Genomic DNA, 27,818 nt, shown 5'->3' with positions numbered 1-27,818 from the left:
AAAAATGCGCCAGTGATCCGTTGGTTTGCGGATCCCTCAAACTTCTCTTGATCTAGCTGGCTTCCTCATTTTTTCGATGGTTGGTGGGACAGCAAATGAACTCATCTCCGCAGCAGCTGCTCGATCAACGTTGATTGTTATGGCTTTATTTATCTATTTTCCGATTTGTGTCACGTGAATGCACCATGGATGTTGCTTCACCTACATGGCTTTCTCGCATGCTTCCTTATCCTTTCCTTTCTTTTTTTTTCTTTTCCGCTTTTACCTTTGCCTCTCTCTCTCCATCTCTTTCTGGTGAACATCAACGTCAGGTCCATAAAAGAAGTCTCTGCGTCGTTTGGTACTTCGCTACGGTTTTTGAAACTGCACCAATACAATTCGCCGAGGAATAACGGGAGGCAAATACGGTTCTCCCTTCCCCTCCTTTCCCTCCCTCCCTCCCTCTCTCTCTCCTTCACTCTTTCAAAATTACCGTAAATATGTGTAAACTCGGTCATTATACACGTTTCCTTGGCGGCCTTTTCTTTCTAACGTATTCGTCGCGTGTAAACTTTATGCGCACCTCACATACTTTGCAAACGCAGAATAAAACGTAGCTTCTGGTGATTCGGGTTTTTTCTGAGGGCGGGTGAGGTGGCAGCGAGCAGCGGCACTAAACCATTTTGTTCTTGTTATCGGTTGTAACTTCGTTTTCTCTTTCGATCATACACACACACACACACACACACACACACACACACACGCGCGCGCGCGCAGACACCCAACGCATCCGTTGCAGCCATCAGGAAAGCCTAATCTGGAGTGATTCAGGCGTGTCGAGTGTGATCCCTTCGGGTCAGTTGGAATGAATCTACCTTTCTCCCTGCCAATGCATCTACTCTCTCTCCCCCCTTTCTCCCTTTTTACATATTTTTACACATTTCGTGAAGCCTAGCGCTTTCGTTTTGGTCACTTGACAAAGTTTTTTCTTGTTCATACTCCCACCCAGTCCAGTTATTGTTTTTTGTTAATCGTTTATCGGGTCTCATCGTTCTCTGAGTTTTTTCTTTCTTAAATCTTTCGGGGGTTTTGAAATTTTTCCCCGTTATTTTCTTTCTCATTGTTGTCCTAAGTCGGAGCGAAGGTTACCTGCCTAATTAAGGGTGCCTAGTTAACTGCTCCTGGACGTTTGTATTCTTTTCACCACGATCCTGGGCAAATGGCCACGGGATCATTAACACAAGAGATGGAGGTCCGGCCGAGTATTGGTTTAACAAAATGTTGAGCGGGGGTTTTGACTGTGTTTTTCCCTTGCTGTCCGTTGTTCTGCGGATTACTTGGCCGTGACTCTCCCTAGTTTTTTCTAAACCTTAGTTTGTATCTAACCCAGCGCTGCGAGCGGAACTAGTCGGGTAGTTCCCCCGCGGTAGCTGGTCTCGCCACTGACTATGAATAATGCAAGTAATGACCGATATGTTAGGATTTGTTCTACTTTCTGGGGCCCCTGCTTCGCATGCTCCCTCAGAGTACTCTCCACCCTCTCTCTCTCTTAGTTAGGTGACAATCACGGGCATTGAAGCGATGAAAAACGCAGCGTTGTTTTGAGCATTTTTTATTTCCCTTTCCCTTTCAAGGAGAGTATTCCGCTGCATTTATTCGTGTTTTTGTCGTTTATATAATTATATCAATTAGGTCTTTATTTGGGCTTCTTTCTTGTTGTCGCTGTTCTCCACCAAGCTGCACACCTGCAGGCATATTACTATTACTATTATTGTTGCTGCTATCCCGATCTGTATTATTTCTTCTTCTTGGTTCGAGCGCTTCATCCCTCTCTTTTATTTCAACGCGGCGTACAAGAGCTGCGAAGCGAGATGGTTGCTGCACGAGGACGCAAATGGGCAATGAGGCTCGCCTACGCCACCGGTGCCGTCGGGGGTGCGTTCTACGTCTTTGACAGCTTAACCGACAACTCGGGTACCCGCTCCCTGCGCACCCTCGCCGCCTTTGCGAAGATTGCCTACTGGTACAAGTTCACCACGCCCGACACACCAGAGGAGCTCTCCGCACTGCACAGTCGCGTCGCGCACATCGTGCTCGACACCTGTCTAAAAAACGAAGGCTTGTACATCAAGCTGGGCAAGGACTTAACTCGATGAGTCACGTGCTGCCGAAGGAGTACACAGATACCCTGAAGGTGTTGCTGGACCGTGCACCACCCGTGCCGGTGGAGAAGGTTCGCCAGACCATTATGGAAGATACCGGTAAAAAGCTAGAAGACGTCTTTCTGCACTTCGACGACATCCCCGTCGCCTCCGCGTCTATCGCGCAGGTGCACCAAGCGTGGTTGCCCCCGCCCGTCGATGGCTCGTCGAGCGAACCCGTGAAGGTGGCGGTGAAGGTGCGCAAGCCCTGCATCTCGACGCAGTCTATGTGGGATCTGTACACCTACAGCACCATCATGAAGCTGCTGAAGCTGCTCTTTGACCTCCCGACGGACTGGTCGTGCCAGACGGTGTGCGACGCGCTGGAGCGGGAGATGGACTTTACGATGGAGGCGGCCAATGCGAGGCGCTTCCGGCGCGACTTTGCGGGCAGCGAGCGGGTCTACATCCCGCGTATCTTCGACGAGTTCACCACGAAGCAGCTGTTGGTGATGGAGTGGATTGACGGCACGAAACTGTTAGATGTCGCGACGGTGCGCGCCCATTACGACGAGAAGAAGGTGCTCACCACTCTCTTTGACGCAGTAGGCGATATGGTGTTTAAAAAAGGATTTGTGCACAGCGATCCGCACGCGGCGAACGTGCTGGTGCGGCCGATGCCGATGAAAAATCACGGGGCAGCCGCCCCCGTGCCTCTGCCCTCTGCAGACCAGAAGCGAAAGCACAATCCAAACGACTATCAAGTGGTGTTGATTGATTTTGGTCTTGCGGTGCCGGAGCGGGTGCGCTTCCGCTACCAGTACGCGCTACTCTTCGTCAGCCTCTTTACCCGCGACTTCGACTCTCTTCAGCGGGTCGTACACGACTGGGGTATTGCGGACGCGGAGATGTTCGCCTCGGTGCAGGCACAGAAGTCCTTTGCAGCGATCAAAGCAGGGCAGTACGGCGAAGTGACGCGGGAGGAGGTGTTCGAGATGCAGCGCAACGCGCACGCCCGCGCGAAGGAGATGCTGCGTGACATGCGGCGCATACCGAAGGAGCTGATCATGGTGGGCCGCAGCCTTGATATCCTGCGCGGCATCAACCGCCTCTACGGCTCACCAGTCAACCGCATTAACATGTTCGTCAAGAGCGCGGTGGAGTGTCTGGGACCCCTGCACAATTACGACGCAGTGGAGCGCTACCTATCCAGAATGCAGCTGGCGATGGAAGAGCGCGGTGTGCCGCTCAGTGTGCGCATGGACTCCTGTCAGGACTATGGCAGCGTGTACAACGCTTCTGCAGAGGCCGTGCGGGCGGAGCAAGAGGCGGCTCTTGCGCAAATCGAAGCCGAAGACAAGACGGTCGCCGGCCGGGTTAATCGCTTCTCCTCCCGGACACGGGTGTGGGTGGCGGAGTTGTACCGTGCCTTCCTCCTGAACACTTTTCTCACCCTCAGCAGCGTGCTTCATCTTCTCACCTACACCTGCAACTCCTTTCTCGCGCTGATGCTGCCAGCGGCGGCGGAGAAACGGTTCCACATTGCAAACATGGAGGAGCGCCTCGCGCATCGAATGGGCAGAGATGACGTGGCGGACTTCGAGTTAGAAGCCGCCGCGTCGGTTTCATAAGCCTGGGAGGAAAGAGAAGAAATAGCAAGCATACCTTGCTTCGAGTCGTTGAAGGTCGAGGTCGCATTCTTTTTTTTCCCACCATCAGTGACCACACACGCACCTACGTCCCTTCTCCGCCGCCCTCACTTGCGCAGCACTCTCGCATCTCCAATATAGGAAGTTTTTGGTCGAGACAAGTTCGCTGCTGTTTTTTAGGGGGTGCGAAGGGGTTTGCTCGGCGCGCTTTCCTTCTTCACAGTTGAAGGGCAGCAGCGATAGATTGTACCCAATTGTCATTGCTACGCCGTCTGTCGTGCTGTGGAAGGCGCCGCGCTGCTGTGTTTGGGGGTGAGAAGGGGAGGTCTTCTCCTCCTCTTTTTGACGTCTTGCTCTTTTTACGTATTATGGTGAACATCGGCACTCTACGGTTTTGCTTTTTTTTCTTTTCTGTCTGCTCATCCACTGTGTTGTTGATGTCTCATCCCTCATCTGGCACGTGCGTTTGTGCCTTAGTGGCTTTCCCTTCACATCACCCCATGCAGCATGTTCGCGAAAGGAAAAGGTAAAAGGAGGCGTTGAGTTGCAGAGCTTTTCACTGGCGTTGCCCAGCTCAGTCCCCCTCTTTGCGAATTCACGTTTTATGACGAGGGACGTAAATGGACTTGATGTTACTTGCGCACCCCTCAACTGCATACATGCGTTTTCCCTCTCTCTCCCTCCACCTCTCGCTTTCTTTCCTTGTCAACAGTATTGTTCGTTCAGCTGAAAGACCTGGCAAGGCAACCAACACATTTCTCAACTGTGTAGAAAAGAGAGAAAAACAGAGACTGCGTCCTATCCTTATCATCGCTTCAGCATGTCTGGAATTGTGCACAAGGAAAGCCTCCCAGGGCAGGGTAACATCAAACGACGCCGCGTCGACGGTCCGTCGCCTGCGGCGGTGTCGATGACAAAAGCGAACGAAGAGGCGAACAAGGCAGCTTCCCACAGCGAGGACGGCGGCGAAGGGGAGAGCGACTTGCGGGCCTCGCCAGCTCAAAAAGAGCACCTCAAAACCTCGACCGACCAATCTACAGCAGCGGCAGCAATGACATCTAAATCTGCTCAAGCAAGCAGCAGCAGCAGCAGCAGCAGTGACAGTGATGATGACGACAGCGACGACGAAATCGAACGCGAAAACGCGCGCTTAGCGAAGCTGCGCGAACAGCGCCACCGACATCAGGAGAAGTCAAGCAGTGGCGCGACCACCTCCAGAGAGGCGGCAAAATCGGCGAATGCGCCTCCCGAAAGACAAGCATCTGCCAGCGGTGTAGGCGCAAACAGCTACGACCACGACGTTCTCTTCCGCAACGCAGCGTGGCGCGTTTCGTCAAGGCCGACCACAGCCGACGGGAAGCAGAAGGAGAAATGGAACTCGGTGTTGAACCGTACGCAGGACTCCGTTGCGCACCGCCACTTTATGAAGAAGTTTTTCAAATAGAAGAAAAGTATGTTTAAAAAGGGTGTGGTTGCTTTAAAAGTAGGTACGACCGCTGTGTAGCTGTAACGCCTCAAGTGAGAAACATAAAAGGAAAAAAGAACGTAACTATCTCTGTCTAAGTGCGAACTTGTGCGCAACAACGATGCGTTCTTTCTGTTGCATATCATTTACTCAGACAACGACGATAATCACTGAATGGTTATGTCCCTCTTTACCAATATATATATATATATATATATATACACCAAGAACCGATCGAATAGGCCGTCGATGACCAGGTGTGTGCGAGTAAGCAGCCAGATCTTGTTGTCTCGAATGCAGCTAGATTGTACGCCCCTTCGCTTCTCCTTTACTGTGCCACTTTTTTCCTTTTTCTCTCTTTCTCTCTCTTCACAGAAACGTTAAGCACTGCCAGGGCGGTGCATTACCGCTTTGCCTAGAGCAGCTGCGGCCGCACAAACGTACAAGACAGAGGTGGCAAGAAAGTGTTTGCTTTTTCCACTGTTCCTTATTTTTACTAGTTTATTCATTTATCTTCTTCTTTTTTAGCTAAACGTGGTTTCTCCCATACCTTTCTCTTCTCTTTTAATTCGCCGCTTTTCGCCTAGGGTTCTGTCTTTGTTTCGTAGTCGATCGTTCAGGTTACCGTAGCGAGTAACCGTTATCACTGCTTTGCTCATCGAGTCCTGCCAGAGATATAAAGAGTTGAGAGTTTGGCAGTTTTCCACAGGCTACTGTCTCATTTTTTTTCTGGTAACTGTGTTTTCCTTCCTTTCGCTCTTTATATTATCTATTTCTCTCGTAAGAATGCGAGCCGTGTTTTTCCCCCCTTTTGGCCCTTGTTATTTTTTTATTACTGAGAATTGAAATTGCGTCTTTTGTCATTGAATTATATACTCAATTTTCAAGACACTATCACTGGGCAATTTTTTTCTTATTGTATGCGCGAAATGCGAGCCTCAACGGTTGAGCATATGCCCTTCTTCTCCGCGCCGCGGCGGGGGATCCCGCCAGGACGATCCCAACCATCCCGCTTCCGCACCTGGGTAGTACACTCCTTACCCCCACGGCTTATTAACCGCTGGTATCGCATGTCTCGCTTCTGTCGATGTAGCTTGCTGTGCACTCTGATGTTCACCCTCTGTCTGTCGAGCCTCCTCTACCTGTGGCTAGCAGTTTACGACTTCCCTGGCGTCTTGGACGGCCACACCCTTACCGTTCCTTATCGCTCCCACGCATACGCCTACGCAGCGCATGCACTATACATCGCACCGCTTCCATCCGGCACCAGCGAGGTTCAGTTGGACGGAAGAAATGATCCAGAACTGGTCGCAAAGGTGCAGCGTCGCTCGAACCGGCAGCAAGCATTAGAGGACGAGGTGAACGGGTACCTGCGCAGTGTGGGCATCGAACGCGATCGCCCCGTCCGTGTGCGCTTCCACATCTTGTCGAATTATGTGGACTGGAAGCTCTGTACCGCGGTCGGTGCAGCTGCACTGGGCGGCTTCAGCATTCCCGTGACAGGCTTCAACGCCTCCTACTCGCACATCCACCGCTTCAACACCTACCTCGACTTTGTCAAGCAGGAAGGTCTGCGCGACGAGGACATCGTCGTCACGCTGGACAGCGACGTCTTCTGGACCGGGGCGGATTTTGTACCATTTTTGAAGAAGTTTGCGCGTTTCTCGCCGGCGACGGAGGCGGAGCTCGACGTGGCCGCCGTGCGGGCGTGGGAGGACTACGGCGAGAAGAAGGCGCCGCTTTTTATGGAGCGACTGCAGAAGCAAGGGGCGCCGCACCACCCAAAGCGGCCATCGATGCAGCTGCCGCCGGTGGTGTACAACGCGGACGATCAGTGCTGGTGGGGGCAGCACTCGGAAGGCTTCGTGCGGTGCCCCGCTGCGTTTGCGGCGATGGAGCATCTTATTGAGGCGGCGCGCAACGGCAAGTCTAGCTACACCAGAGCCTCGCTGGGCTCCTACACCCTGCAGTGTGCGACGGACGTGCGGCGTGAGTTAGGGATCGCTTTTGCTGGTGGCCGGCAGTGGATGAAGGATAGCATCTTTAACGTGCCCAATGCCAACTCGCCCTACGCCATGCAACGCGCCGTTTCGCCGAGTGACCCACTGTTTTACCGCGTCAGCACCGTCAATAGGGCGAACCCGATCAATTTATTGAATGGTGGCATGCATGTGTCGCGTGTGTGGGCGCTTCGCCACCTGGCCAGCACCATCGCCACCTACGTGGAGAAAGAGAAGCCAGTCCCCGAGGCGGAGGACCACCACACCGACCAGTGGTGGTGCGACCAGGCCCTCTTTGGCCAAATCTACACCCGCGCTCGCCTGTTTGAGATTGAGCACGGCCTCCTCGATGGGCCCCCACTCTCCGAGCGCAGCCCGCCGGTGGTGGTTGACCCCCGTTTTGGCCCCCCTGGGTTCCTCGGTGTGGACCGGCGGTCGGAGATGGTGGTGCTGGCCCCGGCGATGGAGCGCAACCCGGCGCTCTTCCACGATGGCGGTTACCTGGAACGGCAGTTTCCCGAGAGCGCCGGCTTTTGGGTGCGAAACCGGACTCGGTTCCTGCTCGGCGACAACTGGCCGAAAAAGGAGGACATGGATTACCTCCAGATGACACGTGGTGGTGCCTTGGTGACGCCGCCGCTGCTCTGGCGCTCGGCCACGCCGGAAGATCGCGTGCGCGGCTATGCGAACGAACAGGAAGATGACGCGGACACTGTGCACGTACCATTTATTCACTACGCCGCCCCAACGAAGCAGCCGCGCTTCTCAGCCCATCGGAACCACTTCGCGTGGTTGGTGGCAGCTCGCCATGACCGGCGCGCGCGCGCTGCAGCACGCAACGTACTCTCGAATGAAGTGGTCGAGTTGTGGATGAATAACCAGCGTGTGTTCGTGGAGTATCTCCACATGTGTGACGATCCCATGTTACTTGCCTCAAGAAAGGCGTAATTTTGAGAAAGTGACACATGGGAAACGAACGCGCCATGTGTTGAGAGGCAACAATCTTTTATGCGAATGTTCCAGCTTGCGTGTTGGACTATTTAATTGTGCTGCTGTTTTTGTATTCTGTGCACCGACTCATTTGGCGTTGACTATGGTGTTTTTGTATTTGGTTGGGTCTGCGGCTTGTTGGCGTTGTTTTTCTCACAGTATTACGTCTGCCCTCGTTCAGCATCGATACAGACTTGGAGAACCTGCTGAATCATTTTAGTCATTGTATTTTTTTCTTTTACAATTTTCGAATTAATTGTAGTGAAGTCTCTTCACAACTGACGCAGTGGAGTGCGTCTGGGGATCATAGGCTATGTTACCGACATTACCGTGCGTTTACTATCAATAATAGTTATTATTATTGCTACTTCCAGCGTGTGTCTGTTTCGCTTCGCTTGTTAGTTTGTTTGTTTTATGCGTTGAGTACTCGCTTCTGCTCTTCCTTTTTGTGCAGTGTGTGATACTTTTCTCGCTCTCACGAGCATGTGTCGGCAATTCTAGCGCCAGGGCACGACTCACAGCTGTCTGACGCGACTCGTCGGTAGGCGCAGAGCGTAATAGATGGTGTTTCGTCTTCTTGATGGCAAAGGGGAAAGCGCCTGGTCATCGACGGAGAACCGTCGTTACGGTGTATGCTTGTTTGTTTTACTGTTCCTCTTTTTCCTTCTTATTTTCTAGTATGGTGGACTTACCCTACTCAATGTGTGCCCAGGCTGCTGAAGTTGTGCAAGTATTATTTTTTGGTTTGTTTTCGTTGCTTTTGTTTTTGTTGTGTTTAATTTTTATTACCCGAAACGATACATATTATTGTTCTTTTTTCTTTTCTTGTCCTCTGAGCCCAGGTCCTGAGCAAAACCCTGGCGCCTACGCAGATGTCGTCCATAGTTCTGAGCGAAATCGACCAAGTGCAGTCACCCATTGGGTAAAGCGACGGAAACGAACTTGCGTTCCTGCAAGGGGACCGCAGTAACTAGCACTATCTACTCTCCCTCTCCCTCTTCTCTCTTATCAACCAGTGCGGTTTTTAAATTTCGAAGGAAGAGAGCACATACATTGTTTTGTATGTGTGTGACACCTGCCTGCGGCTTTTCGAATAAAAAAAAGGGTAAGAGAAGCCTGTGAATTGCACGCAGTTTCCACAGACACATATACACCGTTGCACAACGGACCTCCTGTTCCTCGCCGCTTTGTATCCCTCCTTTCTCGCCAGCAATACGCGCAGCTGCCTTCACCCTTGTTGCTGCCCACACGAGCCGAGGAAAAGCGCCAACAACAAAAAAGAAAGAGGAACGCTATTAGAGTCACTGCTTCTTAATTGGATCTTCCATAGATAACTGTAGCTCCAACCCTCGCACAGTTGTTCTCTCTCTCTTTTCTTTCCTTTTTGGTGGGAATAATGAACGAGGAGACTCAGCCAAGCTCGCCAGTTGCGGTGAACGACGGCGCCGACGACGTCGTGGAGGCGGATGTGGCCGCCTCAGACGCCCATCACCCCCACCTCGTCGAGGGCGACTTCTTTCCGATGGAGGTGCCGGTGGTGGACGCCGACGGCGGAGTCGGCGTCGGCGGCGGTGGCGGAAACGAGGATGAGGTGAACGTGGACGAAATCGCGGCCAGGGCGGCGGCGGTGGTGGCGGCGGCCTCCCTCGCGTCGACGCCTCCCAGGGCTGCCGCCGCGCCGTCACGCAAGCGGGTGCGCTGGGCAGACGGCGCTGGCGCGGCCAAAGCGCACCGCCTGGTGAAGCACGTCACAAGCTTCTACATGCCTTACAGCTCCCGCGGGCCCCGACTGGACACGAACGGCCCGTCCAGCCCGACACGCCCTACGCACGCTGCGGTCGTGAACCCGCCGCCGTCTGTATTCCGTGACAAGATCAACACAGACGGCAGCACCTACAAGTTCTGTAAGGCGCAGCGACCGGCACTGCGCTTTGTGGAGTGGAAGCGCCATCAGCACGAGTACGGCACCACGCCTTTTGAGGGCCAGCCGGCCGCGGCAGGGGACGCCGGGGAGTCGGGTGGACCGCCGGAGCCCCTGGATGCCCCGGCAGCCCCCGCACGAACGCTGTTCGGCGTACTGTTCCAACGCAGTGTTGTGACGCGCGTGGCGGAAGGGCAGGTGCGGATTAGGACAGCGTCTTACCACGGCCGCGGCGCCAACGGCTTTCAGATGCCGTTTGTCCGCGTTGGCGAGTTGTACGATGAGCCGCTCACCATCCCGCTGCCGCCGTAAGGAACAGGGCCTGCATGCGTCCTGTTGTTGTCGTTTGTGGTTTTTTTTTTTTTGCAAAAGAAGGAAATGGCGGGCGACACCGCTACGAGCGGCCCCGCGGAAAGCCAGAAGACGCCACATGGAAAACGGCTGGGGGGTTGGGGGCCAGGGGGAGGGGCTGGTGCGCGGTGGCCCTCCGCCCACCGCCCACGCCGGCCCTCCCCGCGGCGCCGAGGACCCCCTCCCCCGAAAAGAGAGGACCCCCGCGCCCGCCGCGGAAGCGGAGCGGCCCCACCGGAACAAGAAAAGAAAACAACCAAGGCGCGCGAAGAGCCCGAGAGAGATGCACTAACAGAGACCTGATCCTGCACTCCTTCCTCGCAGTGGACTTCCGACACTATCCATTCACCCCGCGCAGCGCCCGGCAGCCATACAGACCTCCTAAAAACGCGCCGGGGCGATGGCGCACTGGACCCCGCGATTCCCCCTTTGGCCCCCCCCCCCCTTTTCCTCGCCCAGCCCCTCCCCGCGCAATCGAAAAAAAAAGCGCACTCCGTGGGGATCGAACCCACGACCACACGGTTAAGAGCCGTGCGCTCTACCGACTGAGCTAGGAATGCCACACGTCAACCCCAATGCTCAGGCTGCGCGTTAGGAGGAAAATGCGGCGGCCGTCGCTTCGAGTTTCCGACTCTCCCCCTCCCTCAGTCGTTTCTCACGCAACTATCGGCCACATGCCGCATGTGCCGGCTTACCTCTCACTGCCCTCTCGACCGCCTTTTGGGTATCTCTCCAACCAAAAAACAAACACTTGTTGTCGTCCACTTCCGTCGAAGCAGAACGAGAACAACTTCCACTACGACGGTTTTCAAGCACTACCATAGCTTCCCAAAATTGCAACGGCTCCACGTGCCGGCGTGGTGAAGTACTCGCAGAAGAAAATTTTACTCTATTCGCACAATGTGAACACAGCAACGCAAAGCCTCTTGTTTCAGCCAGAAAAGCTACACAGAACTTATGTGCTCAAGCACCAACCGCAAAGTAACCACCGCTTTCTTTAATGAATATCGTTCTGTGGCGTTTTGTTCGTTTGTCAACAGCAGCAATGACGTTAAAAGGCAAACCTGTTTTGCAGTGGGGATTCCCTAAGTTTCCGTGTCCTTTTCTTCCCTCATTCTTTCTATGTTTTTGGAGAGTTTTATTTAGCACAGCGTATCAGCATTCATTCACTCAGCATCCACTAATTTCCTTCGTTCTTTTTGATTGTCAATTACTCTGACTATTACTATTTTCTTTTTCTGCTGTTCTCCACAATGTCCAAGTTTGCTATCGCACAGCGCCTGAAAGGGCTACCGACAAACTCTATTTGGGAGGAAATGACTCCGTTGGCCAACAAACACAAAGCGATCAATCTTGGGCAAGGTTTCCCAAGCTTTGCCCCTCCTAAGTTTCTCCTCGAAGAGCTCGAGAAGGTGCTGGAAAATAGTGAGCAAGCACCGCTTGCTCATCAATACTGCCCCGTTCGCGGTAACGCAGAACTTGTCGGACAGCTTGGCAAAGTCTACTCGAAGCACTTTTCTCGCGAAGTTGGCCTTCCGAATTTGGCTGTGACTGACGGTGTCACGCAGGCGCTGAGCGCGACGTTCCAGGCGTTTCTCAATCATGGCGACGAGGTGGTGCTGATCGAGCCGTACTATGACGCGTACTACCAGGATATCTATGTCACCGGCGGTATTGTGAAGTACGCCTCCCTTCAGCCCTCGACGGAGTCTGCTGATCAATGGAAACTCACGCGCGAGTCTCTCCTCGCAGCGGTTAGCGAAAAGACCAAGTTTATTCTCCTCAACACCCCGCAGAACATTCCCGGTAAGGTATGGGAAGAAGACGAGCTCCAGATTATTGCCGAGGTGGCAAAGGAATTTGACGTGGTCGTCATTGCCGATGAGGTTTACATGTACCTCACCTATGGCAAGCCGCATCTTTCGATTGCGAATCTGCCCGGAATGTGGGAACGCACTATTACCCTTTGCAGTGCCGGCAAGACCTTCTCCTGCACTGGATGGAAGATTGGCTGGGCTGTCGGCGATGCCACGCTGATCGCACCCATTGCTCAAATTGTGTCCTACCAGACATTCTGCTGCTCCACTCCATTTCAGATCGCGTTGGCGAGAGCGATGGCGAAGGCGGAAGGAAATGGTTTCTACGAAAAATTCCGTGGGGAGTATGCTGCTCGCGTTGACGAGGTTTGCGAAATGCTAGCTGCCAGCGGTTTGGCTCCGGTAAAGCCAAAGGGTGGCTTTTTCGTCCTAGCAGATATCTCGAATGTGGATCCGAAACACTACTACGACCCTGGAAATACCTCACAAGCAAAGGATTGGCAGTTCAGTCTTTGGCTCACAAAGACTATCGGTGTCTGCTGCATTCCTGTGACAGCCTTCTGTAAAAACGACAGTAGGCCACTCTACGATAATTACGTTCGTTTTGCGTGCTGCAAGCCTGAGAGCGAGCTCCACGCTGCTGCAGAGCGCCTCCAAAAGCTTCACGATTACCTTCGTTGAAATGATCAGTAATTGAATCCATTGTTCTTTCTTTTTGGTGCGTGTGGCAGTTTTTCTGTAACGTTCTCTTACTGTCTGAAACTGTGGACTTATTGTTTTCTTTTTTATATAGCTAAGGTGCTATCTCGGGCATTGCTACTTCATTTCATACTTTATCTCTTATCTGTTGTTATTATGGTTTGCTTTAAGAGATATTTGTTTTATTTATTTCTCTCAGTAATTCAACTCGTATTACACACCTTTCTTTTTCCTTCAATAAAGCGCTGGTAAAAGGTAAATACGGGTGTTTGTAACGAGTGTTGGGTGATGTTGTTTTTCAGAATGCATTGCATATGTCACACTTTGTTTGAAGACTGCAAAGATGATGCTGTTTTTTTTTTTGTTTCTTTGTTGTTGTTGTTGTCTTGTTGCAAGCATGACCGGCAACTATCATCCAACAGAAAAAGCAGCTTTGAAGATTGTATCTCATCGGCTACGTCGTTGTTCTCGCGTAAGTAAGGACAGCTGACAGAAGTTTTTTTCTCTGTTACCCAGCTGCAACTACCACTAGCATCATTAACGTTACATTATCGCGAGAATCAGGAAAAAAAGCGTTTCAGCGACGAAACTCTAAGCACATCTCCCTCAGCTCTTTGTTACGGTTGAAGAGTTGACACTTCAGACCTTACTGGTTAAAGAGCGGAGTTTTCAACAGGAACCTTTGGAAAAAGAAAACCTGCCCCTCTTATCTCAAAATGTTTTGCAGGATTTCCTTTTTACAGTGAGTAGGAAGAAGCCGTGTTGTTTCTAGTCTGTTGTAAGCAACCCCTACCAGGTACTTCTTTCTCTACTTCTTTTCGTTTTATTATTATTATTATTATTATTACTTTGCATCATTGGATCTACTTTGCTACGGTCCGCGCGTTTCCACAACGAAAAGACCTTGATATTAATGTCAATGGAGGATACCGAATTGAAGGTGCGAAACCGATATGATGAGTTCGCCGAGAGGCGTGCTGCTGCGCACGCCAAGTATGGATGCTCTCCGTCTGCAGAGCAGACGCAGACTGAGCGGCCGCTTTTGATCGCACCTCTGTGGAGCATCTTACCCTCCGACTTTGAGGACAGCGCGCTAATCTTAACCCAAAAAATTGAGAAGCTAAGTGAGCTGCACCGCGCATTCTTGAGACCCAAGTTTCGCAGCGATGAGGAAGAGAAAAGACTTCGCGACGAGATTGACCAACAAACGACGGAAATTCAAGGTTTTCTGAAGAAACTGGAGCATATTCTTGTGGCTGGCACACAGAATAAACCCACTTACTCTGAGGAAGAGAGTCGAATAGTGCGCAACATACAATCCCAGCTATCGACGCGCTTCAAGCAACTAGCAACACTCTTTAAAACGACTCAAGAGTATTTTGGCACTCAACTGCGTCGCCGTGAGCAGAAGTCTAGTAAATACATGAAAATTGGAAGCGACGCGGCATACGAAACGGTAAAGCAAGAAGAGAAGATGGCACACTTTCTTGAAATGGGCTTCACGGAGCAGGATGTGCAGTCGCTGCTGGTCGAGGAGATGCGTCAGGAGCAAACAAGCAAGGAGATCAAAGAGATTCTTGATAGCATTCAAGAAATCCACAGTATGTTTGACGACGTGCACAACATGGTAGTCGATCAAGGAACGATGCTAGACCGTATCGACTTCAATGTTGATAAGGCACTTATTAGCGCCTCAAAAGCGCAAATTGAACTGGAGAAGGCCAGAGAGCGCCAAAACAGTTGTACAGTTATGTGATTTTAAAAAAAGATCTCTTTCTGAAGTGAAAAGGTGCAGCAGGTTTTTTCTTTCCAGCGATACTGTTCTTGTTGACAGTGTGGCTGGCATCGGGGTGAAGACCTGAGTTATTTCAAGAGCCCACTCGAGGAGCTCAGTCGCTTTAATATGTGTGGTAGGAAAAGTAGGAAACTTTACTCCGGCTTGTGTAATTGCGCTCTTTGCCTCCAGCTTTCCCCAGTAGGCTTCTTATCCTTCTCAACCAAACAGCTACTTCATCCTTTCTGTTCGTTTGAATTCCCCTTCTTGTTACTTGGCTTAGTTAGTTGCTTTAGTCTACACGTTAGTAGGAAGTCTCGCTACTGTTTTTTTAAGGAGAATGCGGCCACTTAACGACGAGGAAACGAAGCAGCTCTTCGACAAGCTTGCGCAGTACATCGGCGCCAATACGACTCATCTGCTCGAACGCAAGGGTGAGGAGGAGCATGTGTTCCGCCTCCACAAAAGTCGCATCTGGTACATGCCTCTTCGTCTCGCTAAGTTGGCAAGTTGCGTCTCCAAGAACAATCTCATGGGCATTGGAGTTCTTTTCGCAAAGATCACCCACAATGGCAACATTCGCATCCAGGTAACTGCTCTGGAGTATATTGCGCAGTACTCACTGTTTAAGATTTGGGTGAAGCCTAACCAGGAACAGAAGTTCCTCTACGGCGGAAACGTGACCCGTGCCGGCCTTGGTCGGATTACGGAAGCCACTCCCAAGTACCAGAAGGTTGCGGTCTTCTCCATGGGTGATATCCCGCTAGGCTTTGGTGTCGCCGCCCAGAGCACGCTAGAGTGTCGCAAATGTGAAATGAACTCTCAGGTTCTCTTCCACGAAGCGGATGTCGGCGAGTACTTGCGTGACGAGGCCCGGATGACGTAAGCGAGTGCAAGTGCTCTCTCTCTTTTGGAATAGTTTCCAAAGTGTCACTTTTTTATATTTTCCTCTTTTTTTGTTTAATCGGCCTTTGTAGTGCCAACGGTTAACGCCTCTTAACTAAGATACTGTGTTTGTGATACCTTAGTAGACCAAAGGAGCTGAAAGTACGTTTTCTGCAAAAGCGCTGGCGAGCAAAGTGGTGTAAATGAGATTGATTCTCACTTACCTAACGCAACCTATAATTAGCAGTAGGAATATCAGGGTGTGCGTTGGCTCGTTTATTTGTTTTTGAGAGTGTGTGTTACTGAGCGCAGCGCTGCATGTAAATCGTGACGCTTTTAAGCTAGCTGCGCGCCTGTGTTTGCTGAAGCTTCATTCACAATATTCATTTTCTTCTCTTGCGTCTTGACTGCTTTGTAAGCTCTCCTCGACTTCTGATATATTACCCTTTACCTTGCTGGATATCCACAGATTTAGGGCTATCACGTCTCACAAGCGTTTTGCCAAATACAAGAGACGCTGCTCACCGCAAGCAAGCCTTTTTCTATTTTCTAAGTCGATCCGCTGCTTGAATAGCTCAGCATTGCCGAAGACCGTGACCTACACACCTCGCATCTATAAACGTGTTCACGGGATGTCTGCGTCGTCTCAGGCAATTCAGAAGTCTGTTCAACGTCTTCGCGGCCAGATGATTCGAACGGCACGCGGTTTCCGCGACTACAACTTCCGCCAGTACTTCGTGCAACACATCAAGGACGATTTCGACGCGGTTGCCAAACTCTCTCCCGAGGAGAAGAAGAAGTTTCTCGTCACGGAAGGTCACGAGAAACTCCGTCAAATGCAACGCATGGTCGTCGTGAACCAGATGTACGCCAAGCGTCCGGTCTACTTTGACGCTGCTGTGCACCATCACCCTTCCAGGCACCACCAACAACACCACTCTAGCTCAACGGAACATAAGATCGAGTAACGGCGAGGCCACACGTAGGCGAAGCACCGGTTCTCAGTGTTCGACACGTAAGTGACGAGCTGTGAGACAGGATTGTTCTGCTCGCTGAACTCCTGGCCGCCGCAGAGTCATACTTGTGCGAGACGGTTGCTTTCACATTCGCAACAAAAAGGGAGCTGTACGTAGTGCTCCAGCTTTTGTTGTAGTCTTTTATGTTTTGTTGCATATGCTCGCGGTGAAAGTTTTTTTTGTAGATTGTGAGAACGCTTTAATTCGCTTTGGTGTGTGCAACGTTTTTTTTTTGTTTGTTTGTTTTATCATCGCTGTAAAAGTACGATGAGCACTGGAGCTAATGCGGAATGCTGCGCGAGTCTTTCACATCACACTATTATTATCAGTTTTATACACATTGCATTCTTTTTTTGTTTGAGCCTGAAAAGTCCTGCGGGGCTTGCTATTCAATGCTGATAACTAAGAACAAATTGATACTCTATATTATCTTATTAACAGAGGACATCAACGGACAGCAAGCAACAGTTCTGAAAACGTTTCTAGAGTCATCGAAAGGAGCAGCAATAGGAAGAAGCGAAACCTCGATGGTTTCATATGGCAGATGAAACGAGAGTCGTACCTTCAATACTGTTATAAAGTTTCGAGTTGCGAGTCTGCTTTTCCTTCTCTCTTTACCTTCTAAGCGCGGTGGTTGCAGTCTCCATCGTCCATGCGCTCCTCGCCACTGACAAGATTAACAAATCCGTACTCTTCGGTCCCCTCTCTCTCTGTTCTCTTTCTGCCTTCCTTTCTTTTTTTTCTTCCTTTCGGGATGGCTGTCTAACTTGACTGTTTGCTGATCACGCGTATGCTGGCGTGAACTCTCTCTTTCTACTTTTCTCTACGCATCACCGTTCGGCCCCAAATACACATTTTTGTTTACTGAAGAGCCTCCTTAGCAAGCTCTATTGTCGTCAACATAGGCACAGACAAATCACTTTTCTCGGGTGTCGTGGCGTTATAGGACCCTTCAGAAGTAGAAACTGAAGGAGTCATTTTTGTCGCACATTTTTTTTCTTCTTCTTTTAGCTGTCCGCTCTTTGTGGGAGAGGTTGCGGTGTTTTTGTGGGAGGTGTTCCTCCACGTGTTTTCGCAGCTGCTTTTGCTGTAGTTTAAAATTTCGTCCTTCTCAACTCACGTTTCACCTTTAGCGAGAGCGCAGTGAGTCTCAAAAGTCATCGAGCCACATCGTTGTGCGACTATTGGCGAGGGTGTCCCCGACAACGATTCTATTTTTTAAATATGTTTATCTTTTCTTGAGTTTTCAGTTGCCTTCCTTTTCTTTCTTTCCTTCGTTCCACCTCTCCTCGGTCTTTGCGTTGCACACACACACACAACAGCTTTTACTTGCGCGCTGCAGTGTTGCTCGTTTCTCGCTTCTCCATTAGTTTCCTTTGTAGGTTCTTACTGTCGGGGTCGAAGCGAACTTGCGCTGCCCCACTTCCTTCGGGCGTCATTAGCTGAAGAGGATATGTAATACACGCTTCTTTCTCTTCGCATTTTTCCCATTGTAGCCTTTCTGTTTTCGCTCTACAAAAATCGGTTTTTGGTCCTGGTGAGATCTAACCTACCTTTTTTCTTCTTTCCTGTAGTGCCTGATATATATATATATTAGCAACCTCTTTAATTGATCATGTACACTGTAAAAGATGCCAGCGTGGCGTTCTCTCTCATGGGCCAGCGCCTCCAGCCCTCAAATACCCCCCTGCTCTTAGACGAGTATTTTGCCGTGTGCAAACTATATGGCGACACCGCTACCGCACGCGAGACGCACCAGCGCTACGTCACTCAAATCGAAAGCATGCGAGGCATCTTCACTTCACAGTCATTGCGCAACAGCGAACACGAAGCGTTTCGCGAAGACAACGGCGGATGGTCTGCAGTTACCGCCACGAGTAAAGCCCAGAACAACAGCAGTGCGTTGCACAGTACCACCACTGCACATTCGAATGACTCATCATCAATAACTTTGGGACGGCGCGGAAACGCTGTTGCCGCTGAAGCGTCCGCATCCGCCTCTCGTTTGCCGACTCGCGTTGTAGGCGCCCGCCAAGGTAAGGGTGAGAATGAGTATGTGCCACAGCACACACCTCTCACCGCGCAACCCGCAGCTGCCACGAGTGGAAACGATGACGAAAGCAACTCGTCGAAAAAAACTTTTTCAGAGGCGGACCCTTCGCATCATCTCCTGGCCACGGCGTTGTCCGAGGACGAACGAGATAGGGAATCGACCTCGCTGGAGGGACAACGACACGGTGGTGACTCTCGGCGCGTGCAGGCGTCGCTGCACATTTCAAGCGCGGGTCGTCCTTCCGGCGCGGGCGTGAAGGCAGACGCAAGCAGCACAGCGGCGGGGGGCAGCACCCGAAACGCCGCGTCCTACGCCATCCTACGCAAAGAATGGGGCCACGAAAACTACGAGGAGCAGTTTCACAAGCCTTGGAATGCGTTTCTGCGTGACATGTCTGGTGTGATGACGGAGGTCGTGACGGCGTGGGTGTCCGACTTGGACGAGCACACCCCGTTTTCGCAGCACCTCATCCGTCGAAGCAGCACCTGCTGCTACGATGCCGCACATGGGATGTGTCTGCTGCGGTGGAACACGATGCGGGAGGTCCGCGCCTACGTGGACGCCCTGCACGCCGTCGTGAACGCGCCTCTCTCCCTCTTCTTTGTTCCGCTGACGCTGGGGATGCAGGTACTAGGGGTGCCGGTGTTGTGTATGTCTCTCGCACCGGTCACGGGGCTATGGCACGGCTGGGACGCGGTGACGGTGGTGTGGCATTCATTCTGCGGTTTGTGCGCCAACTTGCGACTCATGCGCCCGCTCGATCGCGCGGAGGGCGGTCGCAGCGAGACAGGCGCCGGCCCTTTTTTCAACGGTCTCGCAAAGGGAGGCGGCCCGTCGACGACGGAGGTGGCGACCTCAGCGCCGTCGCTGCACACCATGGCGGGCACCGCGGGCCTTGATAACGCCCTGGAAAGGTCCGTAGCGTGGTCGTTGCTGCAGCAGCTCGAGCCTGCAACAAGTGCCAACGAGTACTACGGCAGCCGCGGCGTGGGCGTGGCGCCGCTGTCGAGCTACGACGTGACCTCCCAAACCTACGCGAGTGGGGCGCCTGTCCCGCGGGAAAATCGACGCAACTCCGTCTTTCGCGGCGACCCGACCACCCTCACCAACTCCGTCGCTGGGATGGTGGATCGTGTTAGTCGGCAGGTCTTCACATCCGCGGCGGCCAGACAGGGCGGCTCCTTCACCCGCAGCGGGGGTCTGCAGCTCACCCCGGCCATCGGTGCCGATGCGCGGTGGTACTTCATCGACGCCCGTGCGATTTGCCTTTACCAATGGTACACGCGCACGTCGTGGATGGCAGCGCGGGTGCCGCGGCGGGAAATGTTCCAGAGCAAGAGCGGGTGCGTGCAGCGGAGCGGAGGGCCGAACAAGCTTATTCTCCAGTCGAAGCTGCGCATTATGGTGGGTCAGCTGCTAAACGGACTGCCGCGATTCAACAGCAACAGCAACGGCAGCAGTATGTTTGCCTCTTCCGGTATGCACGCCAGTGTTCTTCTGAACGAATCACTTGGGAGTCTTGGAGTGCCCTCGCAGCGACACTGGAGCCGCGGTAAGCCGCCCGTCCTCCTGTCCACCCTGTGCCACAGCCACGGCGTGCGCTACGGCAACTACGTCTACGCCATTGTCGACCTCCTCCGCACGGAGGAGGCGTCGCTGGACGAGGCGGTGCAGACCGCCTACCGCCTCGGCTCGTCCTCGCCGAATAAGTACGAGTTGCTGAAGCAGTGCCGTCGGTGCATCCAGGCGGTGGTGGGTGAGCTCCTGGCGCGGGTTATCAAACACCTCATTTATCAGGAGTGGTACATGGTCATCCGCCAAAACCCAGACTGGCAGCACCGTTTTCACAGTCTGTGCGTAGCGGTCGCGGAGGCTGCAGAAGAAAAAGAAGAGGCGGCGACGTTCGCGGCAGCGTCGACAACGAGGGCCGCAAAGACTGCGGAGGACCAGACGAGGGGGAGTGCCTTAGCAGCGCAGAAGGACGACACAGCACAAGAGAACAAGTTAAAGGAAACGGCAGCGTTGATGGCTACTACCTTGGCGTCCACCTCAGCAGCAGAGGCAACATTCGACAGTAGTGACCACAACAACAAGAGTAGAACAGTCCCCGTCCCCGCAGCTCACACCGAAGGCGAGTCCGTAGCATCGTTGCCGCAGGAAGAAAGTGAATCGGCGGCGTCGAAGACTGCGGTGGTCGACTATGAGGAGGAGTACGACAGGAAGCGCCAGAATCAGACTGCCATCGAGAGCGCAAAGGACGCGGCGGCGGCGACAGACTGCGAGGAAGAAAAGCCAAGCGAGGGCAGTGGGGCGTCCGCCGCTGAAATGCGCCGACATCTTCTCGCCTTCATTGACGAAACGAGAGAGGCGCTGGGTGCGCCGCTGCTAGACGCAGTACGACGGGTGCTGAACGGCGTCTTTACGGTGAACATGAGCAGCAGCAACAACAACAGCGACAACGGCGGCGGTGGCGTCCCGCCGTTGCCTGCAAACCTCTCCGTCGTCGAATACGGAGGCACTGGGCCGTTGGAGCTGCCAAATACGCCCAACGACAGCGGTGTGGCTGGGAACTTTGCGGAGCAGCACGTCAGTCCTTTCATGCCCCTTCTCAGCACTGCCAACGGCACCGCTCTCAGCGCCGCCGGCGCGTCCGCCACGGAGTCGTCAAACCGCTTCCTCACTGACGAGGCCGGCCGCTCTCTCGCGACGAGCAGCGCGCAGGTCCTTGGAGGCTACCCGGTTCTCAACCGGCAGCTCAGCGCAGTGGCGTTCCGCCTGACGATGTTCGACGAGTTGTTGCTCGCCGTAAATGAGCAATACGTGGTGCAGCCCTACAGCGGAAACGAAAAGATGAGTGAGTGGCAGCTGCTGCACAAGCGCGCACCAGTTCCCACGCGGCGCAGTCAATACACCAGGACCCCTCCTGTCGTCGGCACCGATGGTGGTGGCGGGGGAGGAGGTAACAGCGGGAGTGGTAACGGTGGTGGTGGTGGTATTGCAAGTAGTAGTAATAATAACAACGGCGGTATCGGCGGCAGCAACGGAGGCGAATCGTGGTTAAGTCGTGGTGCGAGTCGCAGCGGACTCGGGGCCGCCGCTGCCTCTGCGCCGGTGTCTCCAGCCCCAAAGCGTGGCCGCGGCCCGTCGTCCCGTTTGCGCGGTGCCATCCCCGTGTACTACCCCGCCGCCGACGAGGAGAGTATTCAGGTCGAGGCAAAAGAGCTCTTCCCTGGGTGGTCGCTGCAGTGCCTGGAAGAGATGATGGGCGTCCCTCTGGTGTTGCGGCAGAACCGCATAGACGTAGATAGCAGCTTCACTGGTGCGGACGCCCTGCGTGCACTCTCGCCTTCTCTGTTGTCGTCCGTAACGTTGTCTTCTCCATCCTCTTCGGCTTACGCGGGAGGACAAACGAGAACGATCAGTGGCGCCGTGGCCGCATGTCCTCCGCTGAGCTCGGGCTGTCCGCTGCGCTCTGCCGTGTGGGGCACAACAATCGAACTCCCCCTGTGCCTCCACCGTGGCAGCGTCGAAGGCGCCCTCGAGTACGCACAGCACCAGCGTGAGATCGGCATCGCCATCGTCTCCTCCGGCCTCAGTGCGCCGTTCATTGGTCAGGGCCACGACGGGGCACCGTCCACGTTCTGGCGGGAGCGCAACCCACACATGGTGTACATGGGCAAGCTCATCCAGCTGCACGCGGCGGACGTGCGCGTTGCGTGCCGCGGGTGGGCTATTATGGAGGACTTCGACTTTATTAAGCAATCCGACCAACCCAGTGACCGAATGCTCAACGGGGCTGCCGGCCATCTGGCGTGGCCACGCCGGCGTGGTTTGGAGTCGCCTCTCGCTCACCGCCAGCGCCTGGCGCGTGCCCGTGGCAACACCGCCAGCGCAATCATGAGCGTCTACAACGCCACGGGCAACAACAACGGTGGTTGCGGCGGTATCGGGGATGCAGAATACGCCGGCGGAGAATTGGCGGCCACCAGCGCCAACAGCGAAGACACCCTCGCCGTCATGTCTCTCAACGCCTCGATGCACGCACGGCTGAGCCTGCTGAACGCACGCGTCGACCTGCACGAAGCCATGTCTTCCATGTGGCACATGACGGAGTGCATGGAGAACATGAACGGTAGCCACGTCGTGTACGGCTACCTGCTGCGGCAAAAGATTGGAATCATCGCCACCGTTGCGGCGCAGTTCACCGCGTCGGGCGTGACGACGGCGCTCGAAGCGGCCATTGCCGACTTGAACGTCCTCACAGGCGGGATATTCAACTTCGGCGCAGTGGACGACCCCAATGCGAAGAGCGAAGACGCCCTCCTTCGGCCGGCCGCCAGCGATGACGTTGCGGTGAGCGGCGGAGGCCGGCGCGTCGCCCGCTCTCCTGGCTGGCCTGCTCTCCGATCTGGCGCTGTCGGCAGCAGCAGCAACAGCGGCGGCGGCCTCCGCGCTCGCGTGAATGCGGCGTCTCCTTTCCCGTTGTCACCCCGCAACGGCGAATCGTCGGACACCCGGAACCAATACCTGCACACACCCCTCGGCTCGCAAACTTTCACCCTCGACCCGTCCCAGCAAGCGAGGGCAACAGCAACCGTAGCGAACGGCAGCAGCGGTGATAATACTACAGGAGCACCTGGAGCGGTGGAGAGGGCGACGAGCGCGCCGGCGCTCTCCGTTGATCGGCTGCGCAGTGTGCCGCTACCGCCGCCCATCACCCAACGGCAGGTGGCGGTGGTCGCAGCAGCGGAGGAGTCGGTGGCGGACACGCGCGCGATGACGACGGCCACCGCACGGGCGCTGAGCATGAACGGCGCCGGCCCCACACCGCTGGTGGGCTCCATCGGCGCTTTCAAGAGCTTCATCTTACGCTCTGTTCAATGCGTTGATCTCTACACGACGCTGCTGGAGCTGCTCACACGGCACATGCTGCTGCCCGACGCCCATCGTACCCCGAAAGAAGGCATGTCGCGTGCTGTCATGTTCTGTTCACTGCGGCGCGAACTCGCTGTCATGACACACGGAGAAAACAGCGTGGAGGCGGCGATGGCGGCGAGCGACGTGGGGCTGTTATTGCTGCAGAGTTCGAAGACGTGGCCGCAGGCAATGACGGAGTTTTTCCGTGCCCGGCGGAGTATCACGTACCACCTGCGTGAACTGGCGGAAGATGCTGCAAGAGCAGGAGAGAAAGGCGGAGGGAAGCCATTGTTCGATCGGCAGCTAGTCGCCAGCGCAATAAACCTCGACCCATCGGCGCTGTGCGGTCAGTTCGGCTCCTCTGTGTTTGCGCACGACGACCGCGGTGAGATGACCACGATCGACGTGGACAGGCCTCTCGACGTGGAGGGGGGCCACGGCGCGGCCGCGTCAGCAGGTGGCACACCGACTTCCGTCGTGGCCTATATGCACGGCAAGGGCGACGCAAACAGCGCATGGGCCTTTGTGAGGCGTGCGTCGTGGACCACCGCACCGGACCGTCTTAAGCAGGCGCTCTGCAGTGTTTTAAACAATACGGCCTATCTTTTTTGTCGGCAGGCACAGCGGCAATACGTGATGAGCCAGCAGTCCATGGCCACCTACGTGCGCCACATGCGGCGGCAGAACACGCTGCAGAAACCATCGGCCGGCGTGCAACTGTATGCACGGCGACTGCGGTGTGCCGCGAAGGTGGAGCACTTTTTGACGGAAGCCGCCACCACGCTGCAGGGCGTCGTGCACCACGCCAGCGACGTCCCCGTATACGACTACGCGGTGGCACTCAATAACCAAGCCTGCGTGTTGCTGCACCGGTACCAGTATGCCGCGGCGAAGCGACTGCTCCTGCAGAGCCTACGCATCACGATGCAGCTGCAGTCCTTCTCGGTTGCCCCGGTGCCGCTTCCGGTGTGGCTTGTCAGCGCGCAAGGGTCCAGTGAAATCGGCTCGGTCTTGTGGCTGTTGGACACTGCGCAGCTCCCGGTGGTGGCCGGTGTTGGTGATGTGGATGAGAAGAACGCAGCCCTCTCTAAACGCAGCTCGATCATGGTATTCGACTCCAACGGTGCACGCACAACACAACCAGATATGCTGGAGAGAGCTTCCATGCCAAGTGGCGGCGTTGCCTCCATCGTTTCCGCAGCGAAATCCTGCGCCTCTCCTACGTTTGCGGTAGACAGTAGAGCAGAGGAGGACTTCGCGCACTGCAAGTCAACGCGGGCGGCACGCTACGCCCCCAACGCCCTTTCGACAATTGCTGCCATGCTGAAAGAGCTGGGTGCGTCGCTTGACGAAGAGAGGTTCGACGCCCAGGGCTACTATTACGCCACTGGGTCTCCGCCTGCATACCAGAACAGCGACACGATGCACGGTTTTCAGGCAGCCTCCTCATCTAACGCCGCGGCTCTCGATACCGCGACGGCCAGCACCATCACCACCACTTCATCCTCGTCGATGCTGCAGTCTCCCATTACCATCTCCTCCGCCGAGCAGCTGCGCAACTGTCAGGTGCACACGCTTCGCATGCTGTATCAGCTGGAGGTGAAGAAGAGCTTTATTGATCGTCTGCGCATCCAACAGTTCTTTCGCCGCTACCTCGGCAGCTGGCGTGCGCGCCGGCAGCAGCGTCGGGCGCGGGCGGCGGAGGCACTCTACCGCTTCGGTGCTGCCGCCCTGACGCGCGTGTATCTTGCCCGCCGGTACCGCTTCAGTGGCTATCACTGGTGGCTGCGGCAGCCACGCGAGATACGCCGCCACCTCGACCCGCTGCTCAACCAGCAATCCCTCTCGACACGGCGGCAGCTCTGGGATGTGTGGAATGCGCAGGTGGAGATGGCGACGTTGCGGCTGCAGCGCGTGCTGCGCGGGTCAGCAGTGCGCGCAGAGTTGGGGGCGCAGTACCAATTCCAGCAGTTTTACCTCCAGCGCTGCCGCCCCGCGGTAGAGGCGGCGGTGTGGCACAAGATGAGTCTGCTCTACACGAGTATGCTGCTGCACCTGCACGTGCAGGAGGGCCTGCGTGGTTTGTCGTGTTTTATGGAGGCAGTCCGGTCGGGTGCGATGTGGCTGACGCGTGAGATGGAGCCACTCATCGTGCAGGAGGGCATCGTGCGTGTCGGCGTACAACTGAAGGAGCTGCAGCGGCGAGAGGCGCTGGAGAGAGACTTCTACAAGACCCTCTTTCGGCAGCGGCTCAACCAGGTGCAGGTGGCACACATGAAGGAGTCGGTACTGTTGGTCATTCGCAGTCCACGCCCATCTTTTTGCAACACCGTGCACGCAGAGCCGGATGCGGTGCCGGAGGCTTCACCGCTAATGGCGCAGCAAGAACAAGAGCAAGCGACGCAGTTCCCCTCCGTACCGCCTCTGGCGCTCACAGCAACCATGGCAGACACCGAGATAGAAACCGTAGCTCCTGCCAAACATCCCAGGCACACGGATATTGCTCCTGTGGTGGAGAGCCAGCCAACTTCTGACATGCCTGCGAGACAATCGGCAAGGCAACCTCCTCCTCCTCTCGAAATGATGCAAGGCAGCTCCGCTCCGCTCATGATGCCACCGCCATGTGGCCCCGAGGAGGTCCCACACCGCGGCAGTGACGGGGGAGCAGGACATGACTACACCCTTGCTGATACTCCCGATGGTAACACTAATATTAATGGTGGTGTTGGTAGCAGCCGCGGCGCGACAACGACCAACCCGCCCGTCCCACCCGTCTCCGCCCCAACCAGCACGACGATGTCGCGTAGCCTCTTCGTTCCACCGAGTCCCGCCACGCAGCAGCCACCCCCGACCCCCACGAAGCCCTCCACGGACTCCAGTCGGACACGGCGGGCCCGTCAAGTCATCATCCAGGCGGAGGCGGATCTGGAACCGTCTCCGCGCTCGACCACCGCAAGCGAGGAGCGGCACCGGCAGATGAGCCGGCAATACCGCGAGGACGAGCGGGCAAAGATGACCCAGTTGCTGCGGCGGCACATGGCCGGTGATGATGCGGAAGGGGATGGCGTGAGCGGTGGCGGTGGCGTTGATAGTGAGAAGAACGGGCTCGATGGAGGTAACGCCGAACACGAGGTCGAGGCGTTGAAGCGGAAGGAGGGGGAGGAATCGTCGCTGCCGCAGGAAAGCGGCAGCAGCGTCAGCAGCCACCCCGTTCTGGCCAACACCGAAGACGCGAACGTTAAGTGGCGACACGCGATGCAGCGGGTGGCAGAGCCGCGGACAAGCTTTCGGTCGCAAAGCTTCTCCGATCGCCACTCCCAATTCCACCGATCGCTGTCGGCAGCGTGGTCCAGCGGCAACAACGACGGTGGCGGAAGCGTGTTGGCGCCGCCACAGCCAGGATCACCACTGTCATCCCATCCGGAAAAGAAGATGATGCTGCCCTGCCCGGACAGTGTGGTAACAATGCTGCCGACGCCTCCCTGCAGTCCCGCCGTGTCCTCGCCGACCTTCACCTCGTCCGCCTCCTCTTCGTCGTCCTCGCGAATGGCGAGAGTTGCCGCGGAGGTCCAGCGTCGCCAGCTGCTGAACGCCTCTCAGTTGCTCATCCACTTTTGGTGGAGCAAGCGCGCTTTGCCGACCTTTGTGACGTCCGCCATGGCGATGCATCGGCTGTATGGCGAGCATTGCGGTGCCCTGCACGAATTGTGGCGGCAAGAGGCGGCGTGGCGCTTTCGGATGCAGCTGCTCATCGCCGCCGAGACGGAAGAATTGTATCGCCTGTGGCGGAGTGAGTCCCTCGAGATGGCAAGTTTGTTGTTGTTGAAAGTACACAGTGCACGGTGCTGCCGTGAGGTTGTCACCCATGCCAAGCTGCTCGCCACGACGCTGACGACGGAGGAACGGCGGGGCAGAACCGCGGTGCTGCTAGCCGCAGCTGCACGTGAGCGTCGGCCACCGAGCAGTCACTAAGAAAGAAAGGAAAATCGCCCCCCCCCCCCCAAAAAAAAAAAACGGAGAAAGGAACGTCGGCGGGGTGGATGCGACCGTTGGGGCACGAGGAGCATTTTTTTTTCCACTAGATCGCAAACGCCAAATGCGTCTTACTTCTCTTTTGCTTTTTGTTTTCTTGTTGCTGATTGAACTCACTGTACCGTGTCG

At 54.9% G+C, this 27,818-nt stretch overlaps 9 protein-coding genes and 1 non-coding gene across 15 annotated transcripts; 9 read left to right on the top strand and 1 right to left on the bottom strand.

Annotated features, from left to right (window-relative positions):
• Positions 1-310: 310 nt before the first annotated feature.
• Positions 311-3,751, top strand: ABB37_07470 (putative mitochondrial ABC transporter; the record flags this gene model as incomplete). Of its 2 annotated transcripts, none has more annotated exons than XM_015806123.1 (1): positions 311-3,751. In XM_015806123.1, the coding sequence occupies exon 1, from the start codon at positions 2,132-2,134 to the stop codon at positions 3,749-3,751; it is 1,620 nt and encodes a 539-aa protein (XP_015655045.1). In that variant the 5' UTR covers positions 311-2,131. The 2 variants fall into 2 exon arrangements, with proteins under 2 accessions (XP_015655045.1, XP_015655044.1); XM_015806122.1 differs by having other exon boundaries at positions 1,532-3,751.
• Positions 3,752-4,480: 729 nt separating this feature from the next.
• Positions 4,481-5,213, top strand: ABB37_07469 (hypothetical protein; the record flags this gene model as incomplete). Its single annotated transcript, XM_015806121.1, has 1 exon — positions 4,481-5,213. Exon 1 carries the CDS (start codon positions 4,590-4,592, stop codon positions 5,211-5,213), a length of 624 nt encoding a protein of 207 aa, XP_015655043.1. The 5' UTR covers positions 4,481-4,589.
• Positions 5,214-6,343: 1,130 nt separating this feature from the next.
• ABB37_07468 (putative expression-site associated protein) lies at positions 6,344-8,182 on the top strand (the record flags this gene model as incomplete). Its single annotated transcript, XM_015806120.1, has 1 exon — positions 6,344-8,182. The coding sequence occupies one exon, from the start codon at positions 6,344-6,346 to the stop codon at positions 8,180-8,182; it is 1,839 nt and encodes a 612-aa protein (XP_015655042.1).
• A 1,438-nt stretch (positions 8,183-9,620) lies between these two features.
• On the top strand, positions 9,621-10,457 carry ABB37_07467 (hypothetical protein; the record flags this gene model as incomplete). Its single annotated transcript, XM_015806119.1, has 1 exon — positions 9,621-10,457. The coding sequence occupies one exon, from the start codon at positions 9,621-9,623 to the stop codon at positions 10,455-10,457; it is 837 nt and encodes a 278-aa protein (XP_015655041.1).
• Positions 10,458-10,983: 526 nt separating this feature from the next.
• On the bottom strand, positions 10,984-11,056 carry ABB37_07675. The gene has a single exon. It is a non-coding gene; the product is annotated as a tRNA-Lys (tRNA).
• Positions 11,057-11,641: 585 nt separating this feature from the next.
• On the top strand, positions 11,642-12,994 carry ABB37_07466 (cysteine conjugate beta-lyase aminotransferase- like protein; the record flags this gene model as incomplete). 2 transcript variants are annotated; one of them, XM_015806118.1, is made up of 1 exon in its annotated part: positions 11,642-12,994. In XM_015806118.1, the coding sequence occupies exon 1, from the start codon at positions 11,750-11,752 to the stop codon at positions 12,992-12,994; it is 1,245 nt and encodes a 414-aa protein (XP_015655040.1). In that variant the 5' UTR covers positions 11,642-11,749. The 2 variants fall into 2 exon arrangements, with proteins under 2 accessions (XP_015655040.1, XP_015655039.1); XM_015806117.1 differs by having other exon boundaries at positions 11,647-12,994.
• Positions 12,995-13,912: 918 nt separating this feature from the next.
• Positions 13,913-14,768, top strand: ABB37_07465 (vesicle-associated membrane protein putativesyntaxin-like protein; the record flags this gene model as incomplete). Its single annotated transcript, XM_015806116.1, has 1 exon — positions 13,913-14,768. Exon 1 carries the CDS (start codon positions 13,926-13,928, stop codon positions 14,766-14,768), a length of 843 nt encoding a protein of 280 aa, XP_015655038.1. The 5' UTR covers positions 13,913-13,925.
• A 300-nt stretch (positions 14,769-15,068) lies between these two features.
• ABB37_07464 (hypothetical protein) lies at positions 15,069-15,672 on the top strand (the record flags this gene model as incomplete). 3 transcript variants are annotated; one of them, XM_015806115.1, is made up of 1 exon in its annotated part: positions 15,069-15,672. In XM_015806115.1, the coding sequence occupies exon 1, from the start codon at positions 15,127-15,129 to the stop codon at positions 15,670-15,672; it is 546 nt and encodes a 181-aa protein (XP_015655037.1). In that variant the 5' UTR covers positions 15,069-15,126. The 3 variants fall into 3 exon arrangements, with proteins under 3 accessions (XP_015655037.1, XP_015655036.1, XP_015655035.1); XM_015806114.1 differs by having other exon boundaries at positions 15,073-15,672; XM_015806113.1 differs by having other exon boundaries at positions 15,082-15,672.
• Positions 15,673-16,089: 417 nt separating this feature from the next.
• Positions 16,090-16,639, top strand: ABB37_07463 (putative mitochondrial iron-sulfur cluster assembly protein; the record flags this gene model as incomplete). Of its 2 annotated transcripts, none has more annotated exons than XM_015806112.1 (1): positions 16,090-16,639. In XM_015806112.1, the coding sequence occupies exon 1, from the start codon at positions 16,304-16,306 to the stop codon at positions 16,637-16,639; it is 336 nt and encodes a 111-aa protein (XP_015655034.1). In that variant the 5' UTR covers positions 16,090-16,303. The 2 variants fall into 2 exon arrangements, with proteins under 2 accessions (XP_015655034.1, XP_015655033.1); XM_015806111.1 differs by having other exon boundaries at positions 16,140-16,639.
• Positions 16,640-18,302: 1,663 nt separating this feature from the next.
• Positions 18,303-27,629, top strand: ABB37_07462 (hypothetical protein; the record flags this gene model as incomplete). The annotated part of the gene is made up of 1 exon (XM_015806110.1): positions 18,303-27,629. The coding sequence occupies one exon, from the start codon at positions 18,303-18,305 to the stop codon at positions 27,627-27,629; it is 9,327 nt and encodes a 3,108-aa protein (XP_015655032.1).
• Positions 27,630-27,818: the final 189 nt, after the last annotated feature.

This window comes from Leptomonas pyrrhocoris, assembly GCF_001293395.1.
Source record: "Leptomonas pyrrhocoris isolate H10 chromosome Unknown, whole genome shotgun sequence".
Taxonomy (NCBI): Eukaryota; Euglenozoa; class Kinetoplastea; order Trypanosomatida; family Trypanosomatidae; genus Leptomonas; species Leptomonas pyrrhocoris.
Note: the sequence above shows the minus strand (reverse complement) of the source record. Positions and strands in the feature narration are given on the sequence as shown.